Below are 13,823 nucleotides of genomic sequence, written 5' to 3'. Positions count from 1 at the left end.
TCTTTAAGGCATTCAAGATTGAGTGTGTGTTCATTTTAAACCCAAAACAAAGATGTGTGAGATTCGATTTCAAGCGCGTGCCCGGAGGCCCTGCACGTCAATTGTTGTTTTGTTTTAGTGCCCAAATTTGAAATGCGATCGATTTAATCTAGAGTTTTGGTTATTTAAGAATTTTGATAAAGCTAAAGCAAACATTCAAAGACCAAGTGAGTTAGTTAGATTGTGGAACACTTAACACCTTTTTCAAGTAGACCCATCTCCATAAATGGCGCTGAGATTGCAACCAATGGTTGAATTGATGGGTGATTAGAAAAGAGGTGAGTCCAAAGAACTACTCAAATTGATTTTTGCAAATTTGTATTTAACTTAACAAAGTTTCTTAATTTTCCAAAAATCAAACTTTGCCTAAATTGCATGCAAAAGAGAGATTTGTTTGTTCTTTTTAATGCCCCAAAAATTGAAGTGTGAGATATTGCATTGATTCATTGATTCTTTGCATTCAAGATTGAGTTTGTTTGTTTTAAGCATGCATTCCAAGGAAAGTTGATTTTAATCTATGGCATTCAAGAGTGTGTTTTGAGCAACATTCATTCAATGGAAAATGTGTTTAACCATTCAAGTTCATTTTAGCAACATGCATTCAAAGACAAATGATTAAACATTCAAGTTCATTTTAGCAACATGCATTCAAAGACAAATGATTAAACATTCAAGTTCATTTTTTAACAACATGAAAACCTGCAAAAAACATGGTTAGTGGTTTCATATGTGCTCCAACCTGCAATGAGACAAAAAAAGCAATTTAGTTAGTCACCCAAAATCTTCAAAAATGAAAGCTTAACTATGAGAATTTTTTTTAAAAACTTTTTTTGCTGTTTTCCCTACGCGTAAAAATACTTAGAATGGTCTAAATCCTACAGAACCACTAAAAGTCAAATTTTGATTTATACTAATTTTTTTTTTCAATAACTACAAAGTGCAAAAATAAAGATTTTAAAACAGAAGTGCAATAGAGACAGGCGAAGACGACAGTTCATCAGGCATAGACGCCAAACTGCGAAGACGTTGATCTGCAGAAACGACAAACAAAGAAGCGGAGACGACAGGATAGCCGACGGAGGTGCTGATCTGCGCAGACGACAATCTAGGATGTGTAGACGACAGTCAGAGACGCCAAACTGCGTAGATGACAATTTGGTTGCGGAGACGATAGAGTAGCTGGCGGAGACGACAGTTTGTAGGTGCAGACGCCAAACTGCGGAGACGACACTGTGCAAAAAAAGCTGGAAAAACGCGGATTTTTTCCAGACGTTTTTTAAAATTTTTTTTGTTACTTTCAGATTTTTGAGGGTATGTCTTCTTCCCAAGTTCGTTCTTTAACCTGTAAAAATAAGTGAAACACCCTACAACTCACTCAAACAATAAGAAACATTAGTTTGTTAGAAAAACAACATATAGATAGAAATTGATGATTAAATGACCCATAGTGGGGTCCCACCGAGCATGCCAAAATGTAGAACAAGATTTAGTGTGCAAAGAACATTAACAATAAGAGAAACATTCACAAACTAAAACTAAATTCACATATATGTTTAGACAAAGAAAGCAAACAAAAAATGCAAACCTCAAAAGAGAAAACACTCCATGCTTCCTTGATTTTGTAGATGTGTCCTTTGATGTGGATGTATGCTCAATTGCTTGCCCAATTGCTTCAATGGTGGAGATGGGTAATGGCAAATTGGTAGCCTTGTGAGCTCTCAATTTGGCATTATAAGGTTAAGATTGATGACTTTGGTTCTCAAAATAGCATGGTAGCTTTAGCTCAAAGATTGTTGTTGAAATGGCTTGGGATGGGATTCAATTTATAGGCCAAGGGGTAGAGGGATGGAGGGCTTAGATGCAAGGAGAGATGAAGGCTTAAGGAGGGCTAGGATGCACTCAAAGGAGAGCACATGGATTGTGCTTGTTTAGCACCAATGGGAAGGTGACACTTGTCATAAAGAGGATGAGTGTGAGAGGGTAGGGTAAAGGGTTGGTTAAAGGCATGATGAGTGGGGTTGAGTATGTAAGAGAGATGTAAGAGGAATGAGTGTGGAAGAGGGAAGAGTGTGGAAGATGGATGTAAGAGTCATGAGTGGGCTTGTAAGAGTCTTTTATGGTTTGTAAGAGCACTCATGACTTGGTGGTTGGGATTTTTGAGAGGAGACTTTGGTTTGGATTAGGAAAGTCTTAAACTTGCTTAAGGAATGTGACAACATTAGGGGGTGGATTAGGCTTGAGTTTAGGATTAGATTAAGGATGTTAGAGATGTGCAAGTGGATGGCATTAATGAGGTTGGGTGAGTTAGTGGCTAAGCTAGGTTAGTATGGGTGGATGGGGTGGATTAGGCTAAATGGAGGATTAGGGATAAGTTAGGGGTTTTTAGATTTGAGGATTTTATTTATCAAATAGATTTATTTAATAAATGGGGATTTTTGGAATTAGATAGAAGAATAGGATTTAATTGATAAATAATAAGTTATTTGATTTATCAATTAGGACTATAGATGATTAATTAAATTAATCAACTAGGGATGGCAAAGGATTAATTAAATAAAAATTTAATTAATGATGCCTTTGGAGATAACTAAATAGGATTACTAAAGCGATGTAATCAAATTTAGGTGTCTACAATACTATCATGAGAAAAGGCGTCTTTTCATTTTATTAATTTTAATATATTATTATTTATTAATATTAATATTATAAATATTACTGCATTTTATATATACTGATTACTAATTTAATCATTATACCAAATTATATTTTATTGTTTTATATAGTAATATTCAATTATCATTTTATTCATTTTCATACTTTAACATTAGTATTATAATGTAATATATTATGTGTGATGCTATAACATGATCAAAATATTATAATCATATCACTATTAATATTATAGTATTAATTTTAATTTTTACTTCTTATTTTATTAATTACTCATTTTTTTTATAATTATACAGGTCTTATTTTGATGGGGATATCACAAAAGTGACTTTTAGAATGTAGCTTTGGATGCTTTTGATTTCATAGTGCTTTCCTTTGTGTTGACAAATTTTGCCAAACCTTTAAACTTTTTTGTTTGAAAATTTGATTATTTGATGAACACTTTCCATGAACCCCCACAACCTCGCGTTCATTGAAATCTAAATGCAAACACTATTCTTTGCATTGAATTTTTGATTGAAAATCATCAAATTGAGAACAATTTCTTGTTGGAAATAACAATTGGAAATTGTAAATTGAATTTAATCAGTAGTAATTGATAGTGAAAGAGGCTAGTTTTGAAAGTGTTCAACCATCAATGCTACAATTGAAAAATCTTTCTTGTGATATTTGAAATCAATCTTTGCAAACTTAAAAAATACACGGTATTTGCACGTGTGGAAAAATGAAGTTTCTATATTGTTGTGATTCATGAGATATTTTCTCATTCTTTAAGCACCTTAGTTTTCTTATAATCAATTGTTCAGAAACATCAAATGGTGCAAGACAATCATTAGCAAGATCTCTTGGTAATGGAGATCCATTGGAGTCTCCAAACATCTCCTATACCTTTGGGCCAAAGTTCAGGACCTTGGAGGGCACTCAATGTAAGTGTTTGCCATCATGGTGTCAACATCAACATTACATCAATTACATAACATGATTAATCTCTTCACATGATTTAATTGCATCTCTTTCAATTAAATAAACTGGCTTTAGGTGCAAGTTCAAATGATTTAAGTGTTTATAAACTTTAAACCCTTTGAAATGCTTTAGGATCATTTCAAACCAAGGCTTGCTTCTTTGTCAATCTGATTGCAAACGATAGGATTTTAATACTTCTGATTTACTTCTCAATTTATTTGTAGAGTATACGAATCAAGACACTAATCTGGGAAATTAAATACAAGCACAATAGCATTGCCTCAAAATCGTGCAATGAAGAGATCACCTTTGACAAAATATGATATGGCACTTCATGCATTGTGCATATATAGTTCCCACTTGGCAAACATGCAACAATGGACTAAATCTCAGTGATTACATATGCCACCAGAGATCATATTACTAGAACTACAATTTTAAAGAAAAATGAGTGAAACTAAGGACAACTTCATGAAGTATACAATAGGTCACAAACTTTAAAAAACTGACAAATAGTTTCATATATGCTTCCAAATAGAGTGTTAGAGCTCCCAAATTGAGATTGATCAATAGAAACATGTTGAGAAACTACAGTTTCAGAAAACATGAAACACCAAAGACAAGAACTGTCAATATCATTGTGAAGGTCTTGAAAAATGACTACAAATAATAAAATAGCATGGAAATCAAAGTGAAATTGATTTGGAATGAAGCTTGCATAGTTTAAATACCCAGATAAAAATTCAAATATTGAGGGAGATAGAATTGGGAAGAAGTTTTTCAACATGGTGTTGATGTTGATGTTTGTTGGCAAAAAGCTGCCTTTGTCATTGTGAAAACGCTAATGCTTGATGGAAAACCACCCATGGGAGATTCCTTAGAGTCAATGCTAGAATATTCCAAGATGCTTTAGAAGATCCAATACCATTTTCTAATTTTTGAAAATTGACTCAAAGATTACAAAATTTGTTTTCATAAAATAGAAACTGCCCTTCAAACCATGGGAAATTGCTTGTAGTTTGGTTTAGGGCAGCATAATTGGAAAGTAAAATGGTGTTAGGTTTTGGAAAGGCTAGTGATGACAAGGCAATTGTTGCTATGGGGAATGTCATTAGTGGTGGGGCTGTTGGTGAGATAGCCCACTAGTCAAGTTCCCATGTGGTTCAAGACTTGGGCATGAAGCTGAATCAGGTATATATACAATCTGCCAAGCAAAACAAAATTATAGTACATTCAAACAGAAGCATTAATTTTTTGTTTTAAACATTGTGTACCCTCTTGCACAATGTATCCACAATAGCTTTCCTAGGTTCCTCTTGTAAATTATATTCAACTAATGATATTGAAAACAATAGGGAGGATTTTCTTTTAGTAGCCTTGGAACTAAATTTTTGAATTTCGACGAACGAACATGTGATTTTAGGGTTGTTTGGCATTTGGCCAAAAAATATTCTAGATGATAAGTGATCTATAAATGCTCAATGGAAAATCCTTTATTCAATCCCTTCACAAATCTCATCTCCATTTCTCAACTTGGACATTATGAGAGGGCAAAACTAACATTGTCAGATGCTCTAGACATATTGATGTTCTCTATGATTTGCTCCACCATTCACTAGAACTTTCTACCAAACAATGCCACAAAAACAAAAACTAGAATCATCATCTCTTTTTAAAACTATTTTGATTTTCCACATCATCCAAGGGTGCAAGAGAAGGGAGTTCTGAATCCTCAAAAGATTTGAATTATCAGCTACTTTGATATTGTGTGAGATTTGTAGATTAGTCAAACTTTCCAAAGTCTGATGACAGGATCAAACCAAAAAAAAAATGCACAATGATGATTGCAGAATGCAATATGTTTGCTATTTTAAAATAGAGGATGCAATACAATGAGATGCTTGTATGAGAGCAAGAGGTGGGTATATATAGGCTACACCAAGAAGAGATGTGAAGGTATAATCGATTTGGGTTAAAGGACATTGTGCACGTGTTACATTTATCCATCAAACTAGTAAAGTACAAGTCACATGTAGTAAATATATATCATTTCCATTTGTAGATGCCTACTAATGTGCAAGGGAGACAGCAATAATCAGAATAAAAATTTACTAAACTGACCGATGGACTTATAGAGATGCAAAGACAGATAGTAAACTTCCTTAAACTAATGAAAGACGAAAGACGAAACACATAAAAGGGAAGTATCTAAATATGAACATAATATAACCAGTATATCAATATAACAAATATTATTTTAATTCCCTCCCTTAATGGTTATCCTCTAACTACCCTATAGAAGGACAAAATCTGCAGGTTATTTAGTCATGAACGCATAGAAGGAAGATATCTCTTTTGAATGTTTTGCAATATGAGCATGCTTTTGAGACCCTCCTTGGTTGGTCTTCTGATCAACCATCCGTTTTCTACATAATTGTTGTATATGATCAAGTTTGCCACAAAAGGGACATGATCTTTGTCTTGAAATTCTTGTCATATTTGCTTAGTCCTTTTTGCTGAGTGGACTTGCTTTTTCCTTTTAACTTGCTTGTAAACACTTGTTCCACATTGGTTGTGTCATTGGTACTACATATTGTTGTCTCCACTTGGCTTGTTGCAATAGCTTATTGCATATGTTATGAAAATTAGGTCAACATTAGTGGATTTAATGTTGAAATTTTCAATGAAGTGCTCATAGGATCATGGTAAGCTTTTCAGCGTAATGACCACCATAGCCTCTTCTGACATCTTGCTATCAATAGCCTCTAGTTGATCACTTATATCTTTGATCTTCTTAAGATGTTCTTGCAGAGACATCTTACTGTCCATCATGATTGAAAACCACATGTTCTTTAGAAAGAATGCTCTGCCCTTTTTTAAATGTTATTGGAGATTCTTCAAATACTTTGAAAACTCTGCTAAAGTCTTGCTAGGCGACATTTCTGGAAGCATATTGTCAATGACTAATAGCTTGAGCAACATAGCCGTTTCATGGTTATGCACAAAAAACTTATCTTGGTCGTTGCCTGCCATTCTAGAACAACTATTGTAACCGAGAACTATTTGTGCTAGACAACTGTACTAAAAATAGAGATCATGCATTGTTTCCACGTGTTGTAATGTTTTCTGTTGGAGTGCTGATTGTTTTCCAACATGATGTTGGTCAACAATGCCATCCCTTCCATTTCACAATGACATGAAAACGAGCTCAACTTCTCAAAAAGACTTGATACTTATTTTTCTATCAAAAATAACAAAACCTTCGCCGAGTAGCTTGTACAAAATTTGAAAAAATTGTTTCTATGTGTGAAAATCAGCGAAATCCTTCTGGTATGAATCTCAAGAGGAACTGTTTAGGAAAAATCCCTGATTTTATTGCAAGATGAGTGAAACACAACACCCTACAATTTTGTGAACAAATCAAAAACCATTTCTGCAAAAAAAATACAATATTGCAGGAAACCTAACAGTTTTATAAACATTGTAGAAACAACAAGCTTTGATGTCTTTGTGAGAGAAAACCCTAGCTCGCAGAAAGAATTAGTAGACCCAGGGTTTTTAGAAAAAAAACGTGAAAACCCACCAGCCCTTAAAAGAACCTTAGCTTGTGGTTTTTGAAAACTTTAAAAAACTCTGCTAAAAAACCCATCGCTTTTGTTGGAAATAAATGTTAAAAATCTTAGATTAACCCTGTGTAGTGGATTAAAACACCAGAAAGTTTTCCATGGAGGGTTTTGTGGAGGAAACATGGCCTTAAAATGGAAGTCATGGTGCGAAATACAATAATTCCGGGTTGGGGTATTACAATCAATATTGACTATTTAGACATCAATTTAAGTGAGCATTTGGCCCAAATTCTCTTCAACCACAATGAATAACCATACCACTTCGTCTACACTAACACAATCAAGAGGTAGGATCTTAATTCCTTATCACCCCCACATTACAATAAAGTTTCATACATGACAAGAGCTCCTAATAATTAGAAGGAGAGGGGGTCTAGGTTTGTAGACCTTAATGTTTCACTATTTTATTACTTGAAATGAAAGTTATATTCACAATCACTTTTTTGCTTATTAAAATGTCACAGAAAGGAACTGAGGTTTTCTGATAAGAGTGTTACAACTGAGGTGAATAACGAAGCCCAATCAAAGCAACCCAAATCTATTTCTTAGACATGTTTTGAGCTCCTAAAGCTCATAAACCTTGGCTTTATGATATGTGTGACATGTCAATTGCTGTTGAAAATAGCTTTGCTTGTCCAATGTCTGAGAGGGACAGTTTGGACAATTGTCAAACTAGTTAGATGTGTCTGATTGCAGTTGAACCCATCAAATCTGTCTTGTCTCCTCCTGGCTCCAGTGCTACTAGGTTTTCAGGCCCTTAACTTTTTCCTTAGTGATTTATAATCATCAGCTTGTGCAATGTGACTTGTATTTTATTTTCTTCAGAATGATTTTTTATGGCCTGCTAGGTACATGGAGTTGACTTTAACAAAGCTTGTGACCTTGCATAAACTCTTTTCATTCACATTTTAAATTTTTTGATGAAAGATCATAAGATTTTGATATTCTTAAAATGACAAGGAAATAAAAGATTTGTGATTGATTTGCGACGCAGTTGAAGCAACTGTTCATTTTCACTGGGTTGGTTGCAGAATATATCTCAACTACTCAAAAACTTTTAAAACCTTTTGTATAACAGTTACAGGGAATCAGTGAAAGACTTTTTGATGTTTGTGGTTTATATGTATTTGGCAAAATAAAGAGGCAGATATTACTAATGAAGATAAAGACCGCCCTAAAACCCAACACAACCATTAGAAATTTCTTTAGATTGGGATCAGTGGTGAATATCCTTTGATTGCATAACCCTAGCAAAGGTGGATGAAACCCATTATAGAATTGACAAATATAACCAAGTGTTAGCCAAGTCAGGTTCATGAGCTCCTCTAAGACAATAGCTGCACACTGATCCATTGTAATTTAGTTGTACACATGACTTTCATAACTAGTTTCATTGATAACTTACATGCTAGGGAATGACATGCTTGTTCTAGACTGTTTTTGATTCTGTTTATATATTTAACAAATATTGGTATCTTCTGCCACAATTGATTATCTTCAATTTCTTTTGTCTTTAAAGGGAAAGATGAATCTTCAAACATCTTACTTTGGGAATGATGATATTGTTCCAACGGTTGACAAGGGTGTTGATGGAGTTTCAAAAGGGAAAGCAAGTGGAGAGAAAGGAGTGCTTTCAAAAGGTACATTGTGCATTAACGATCTTCTATAATTATATTTCGTCTAGTTTTAGTGATGTGAACTGCAATCTTTTATGTACTGTTAATGTGGTGAAAAACTATGTTGTATTGTGGTTAAGAGTGGTCATTTTTAGAAAAAGTAACTTTTTTGTGGAAAATGATAAATCTAATATTTTATATTTGGGGTCAGGGTTCTTATTTGGAATTGTGACAGACCTTTGAGAATTTGGTTTTCTTCATGATATTGTTTGCATCTTTTGCTCATTCCTGAATTGGGTTAATCTATCTTCTTGGTCTTGGTTCTTCGTTTGGAAGCAAAACACACACAAAATTTGGAATTGTGACAGACCTTTGAAAATTTGGTTTTTTTATTAACTTCCTTTTGCTCATTCCGGAATTGGGTTAAGCTATCTTCTTGTTCTTATGCCTCTTTTGGAAGCAAAACATGCACGCAGGCACGCGTGCACACACATTCCCAAATTGGGTTAGTCTATCTTCTTGGTCTTGGTGCCTCTTTTGGAAGCAACACACGCATGCGTGTGCGCACAAGCACACATGTGCATACACATGCACACAAGTTTTCCAGTGCAGATGACTTAGATTGCAAGCAAACATTGGATATGATACACTTCTGCGAGTACAGAGACATGCATACACGGATGGATGCATTTACCTGAGCCTAAGTGTGTGTACTTTCATGTGCATCATTAATTCTGAAATCTTGCTGAAAATAATCTGAACTGGATCACGAAGTTGGATTAAGTTTTAGTAAGCCACTATTCTGCATAGACAAGGACAAACAAATCGAAGAAATATTCTGCATCAAAGCCTTCGAAACTTGCGCACATTGTTTTGTGTGGGCCCACAAGGATGGAAAAGCTTAGAAGGTAAGTGCTATTTCATGTTGTTAGTTGATGATTATCCAGGATGACATGGGTACTGTTTCTTAAAGAAAAGTCAGAAGCACTAGAGAAGGTTTAACCGTTTAAGGCATTCAAAGCCTTAGTAGAGAAGGAAACAGGTCTTGAGATCAAGTGCCTTAGATCCAACAGAGGAGGAGAATTTACACCAAATGAGTTTGAAGAACATTGTGAAAGGCAGGAGATAAGAATAGTATTCAGCCACAAGAACCCTGCAAAACTTAGAACTAGAGAGAGAATAGAACCAGCTAAGATATGGGAAGAGCCATGCTCAGTGAATCTAAGATATCTGAAACATTTTGGAAAGGCACAATTCATGTAGCTGTGTACATCTCTAACTAAGTTCAATCAAATCAGGGTCAATAACAGCAAATCTCCTTATGAACTTTTGGTGGTAAGTCTTGCATCAGTGAAGTATTTGATGGTTTTTAGAAGCAAATGCTATAAAAGAGGGGATGATCAAGATTTGGGAAAAGTCAATACTTGAAAATCAGATATGGAGAGCAAAAAGGAGCAGAGTTATGAGTGAAATTTTAGATAATTGAAAGAGCAGATCTAGAGCAAAAGAGAAGCAGATTTATGAGCAAACATAAGACTTCCTAAGAGCAGAAACTAGGCATATTTGAAGCGGACCGAAAAGCTCCTCAAATTTGAGAGCAATTATTTAAGATCATTTTGCAGATCTAAATGGGAGCATTTTTTAGAAGATTAAGAGAAATGGTTGAGGCAGATTGTTAGATCTATTCAAAGGTTCTAGGGCAGATTAATTAGCATCATAATCATCCTATGCCAGAAATGTTGGAGCCTTCTGCATAGCAAGATCTTGTCTTTTGGTTGGATCTTAATTGTGTGAATGCTTATACATTACTTTGAGATTACTAAATTTGAAATTTGAGAAACTTAATCATTATCTGTTTAATTATAATCCCCTCTCTTAGTATAAGCATGTGTTTTCTTCAAACGAGACAAAATCAGAGAGTTGAGAGTCATTAATAAAATCACAAATTAAAATATAAATATAACTTAAAAGATAGAAGTTTTTAATTATAAAACGTACCTGTGATTAAATTTTGTTATATTTTGATCAAATCACAGTTTTTTGTACTATAATTACTGTTCTAATATTAGCAGCTGTTATATGTTTGTGTGCTTGCTGGATTACACTATTACACATTGTAATGATATCGTTCTTCAGTTTGACTATTTTGTGCCTCGAGGTGCCTATATATTCATCTCAGGGTTATGACCTTGAAGATATCACCAGTTGATTTTCTTTTGCCCTTTGCTTATATTTTTGAGACAGAGCTACCACTCAGAAGATAGTTCATGCTGTTTAATTTGTCGCTACTGCATTCCAAATGCTGTAACCAATTACCTGCTACTGATTTCCAGTATCGCTTGAGTCCTGCAAAATATTATCCTCTTTCCCCATTTATGCAAGCTACCTCTTAGCTGACTGGATGCATTTTTATTAAATATTTGTCATCCAAAGTTAATTCAAAGTTTGACTGTGCCATCCAAAATTCAAATAAATACCGGATCAAAAATAAATGGTAAGGAGGAGTTCAGTAAGTAGTTCTAGCAAAGGCCTTTCCTTTTCCATCTATAGAGAGCCACCTGTTACATCATTTGAAAAACTTCCAATTTTATTCATGGATTAATGTTTTGACTTTTGAACTTCGAATTTTAGGGAGAACACCAATAGTTCCTACAATGATTTCTCAGATGAAACAGATTTTACAGCTTCATCTCTTAACATTCTATTATATACAACTCTGAACATGTTTTGGTTACATGGTGGGCTCTTCTTCCATGGTTTTGTATACAGGTAGATGATGTCGAGTTCAAGTCTTCTACAATACCATAAGTAAAGTTGAAAATGAAATAAATTCTAATTTCTTGGGGCAAGCTGAACTTAATAAAGATATCTTTGAAATGGTTTTATCAGCAATTTGTTCAACTATAATTTTATGTGACAATACCAGATTATTATTGTTTGTATAAAGCTCTAACGTATTGCTATTCCCTCCTCCAGACAACTTACCCATGGACAGAAATTGCAAAACTACCTCAGAAAGTTCTATTGGTCAGCCAACTGCAGTTTTGATGGCTTTCCTCCTAAAACTTTTAGCTTTCTTCCGTATATTTAAAATTGGTCTTCAGAAGGAGCATATCTCAGACAGAGAACACTCCTCAAGTCTTGAGAGGAATATGGGTCCAGCAAACAAGAAGAAATCAGAAAATATTTCCGGACAAGAAAATGCGAGAATTGATGTGTTACCGTCTTTGTTTATGCGTCTTGAGAAGATGGAACAAGAAATTGAACATTTGAATACAAAATCTATGCAAATTCCACCAGAAAAGGAAGAATTGCTATTTGATTCACTTATTCGTATGAAGAATCTAGAAAGTGAGCTGGAAGTCACAAAGAAAGTAAGTCAGCGAGCCTTGATATGCTCATTATGTTTTTTTAAACCATTTAATTTAGTTCATGAAGGATCTTTCATTCGTTACCTTTCATGCCTTAATCTGCAGGTACTGCAAGAGACAATCCTCAAACAGGTAGAACTCAATGAAACATTGGAGCATATGAAAGCTTCAAAATCACATGTAAGTGAAGGATATATGCTTTTCATCTGTTGTTAATTGTTTACCTTGTTACCCGAGGTCAAGCAAAAGATGTTCATATGCTTTTCATCTGTTGTCAAATGCTTAATTAAAACATGAATAGTCTTAATAGAGCTTGGTGCCTTTTTTGTTTTTGCAGAAGAGTTTTTTCTGTGGGAAGTCCTAGAAACACATCCAAGGGATGTGCAATTTTTTTAGATCTATCAGAAATATTTTGAATAAGTATGCCAATCATCTGCAACCTTGCCTGCCTCAAATTCACGAGTACCATTGAATAGAATTCATTGCCAGTACACATAAAGAAATGGTCCGTGAAGATTCATCAAAGGTCAAATGCAGAAGGTTTACCTGAATGCTCACTACAAGAGCAGGCTATGAATGGAAACATGTCTGGGTATTGACTTTTTGTATCACGAGTTATCATTTTCCTCTTCTGCGACTTATGCTTACTCTTTCAGCAAAGTACGATTATCCACTAGGAATTGTAAATTGGATGGTTCCTAAGAAATATAGTGTATTCGCAGAGCATGCATGCTTTTGTGGGTCTGAGCATGCCCCTTAAATTCATTGGCCTGGTAATGGAAATTTTCTCCGAGTCTGCCATCATTTATTTTTCCTAATTTAATTTGTGTGTAATGATTCCTTGACTCCACATGGTTTGTTCTTCTTCAATTCGGGACAGTCTTTGATTCTTGAGAAACCAACTTCACTATTTATTTTAATTCGGGTTCCCTTGAAGGCAACGATGGTCAAAAGAAATCAATTTATGCTCATTTATTTTTGAAAGCTTACAAATCTAAAGAAAGTAACTGGGTATTTGCATAGGACTGCATTCAGATGTGACATTCAAGGCAACACAATATTGCCTGTTTTCTTCTTATTTACCTAGCTAGCGTCACACTTTTCAATTCATTTTCAAAGTGCTGGGTTGTATATAGTCTCTTTCCAGGTCTTAGTATGTTGGATTATGAATTGTTTAAGATCAACATTAGTTCTAAACGCGACATTGATAAACAAAAAATTATCTCCGTAGCCTTACAGCACTCGATAAGTTCAGGAACATATACAATGTGCTAGGCACTAGGAATTGGGAATTAGTGACTTACGTACCCAGTAATAGGATATAGGGATTTTATGAGAGATAACAAGGAGCCAGGTAGCTGGTGGTATTAAGGTAGAGTAGATCAAAATTACAACATAAGTAAGCTTGATGTTAGGAATAACAAATACAATTTAAACTTCAAGAACATGGCAACTATTGTGGATGCAAAAATGATATTAGCAAACAAGAAAAAAGACATTAAATAAATGATTAATACACTAATGGTGGCAATCTGAGA

General features: G+C 34.4%; 1 protein-coding gene across 14 annotated transcripts in view; it reads left to right on the top strand.

Annotated features, from left to right (window-relative positions):
• The window catches only part of LOC149579819 (phosphatidylinositol/phosphatidylcholine transfer protein SFH6-like), an 82,625-nt gene extending 69,399 nt beyond the window's left edge, over positions 1–13,226 (top strand). For all 14 annotated transcript variants that reach the window (XM_089787076.1, XM_089787025.1, XM_089787093.1 and 11 more), the window contains exons 14-17: positions 8,818–8,938; positions 11,891–12,288; positions 12,391–12,465; positions 12,623–13,226. In XM_089787076.1, the coding sequence (XP_089643202.1) occupies positions 8,818–8,938; positions 11,891–12,288; positions 12,391–12,465; positions 12,623–12,649 (621 nt within the window). In that variant the 3' untranslated portion in view covers positions 12,650–13,226. The remainder of the gene's footprint in view (positions 1–8,817; positions 8,939–11,890; positions 12,289–12,390; positions 12,466–12,622) is intronic.
• Positions 13,227–13,823: the final 597 nt, after the last annotated feature.

The sequence above is a fragment of the Cupressus sempervirens genome, chromosome 1 (genome assembly GCF_028749045.1).
Source record: "Cupressus sempervirens isolate cs-2001-9-10 chromosome 1, ASM2874904v1, whole genome shotgun sequence".
NCBI classification, from domain to species: Eukaryota; Viridiplantae; Streptophyta; class Pinopsida; order Cupressales; family Cupressaceae; genus Cupressus; species Cupressus sempervirens.
Note: the sequence above shows the minus strand (reverse complement) of the source record. Positions and strands in the feature narration are given on the sequence as shown.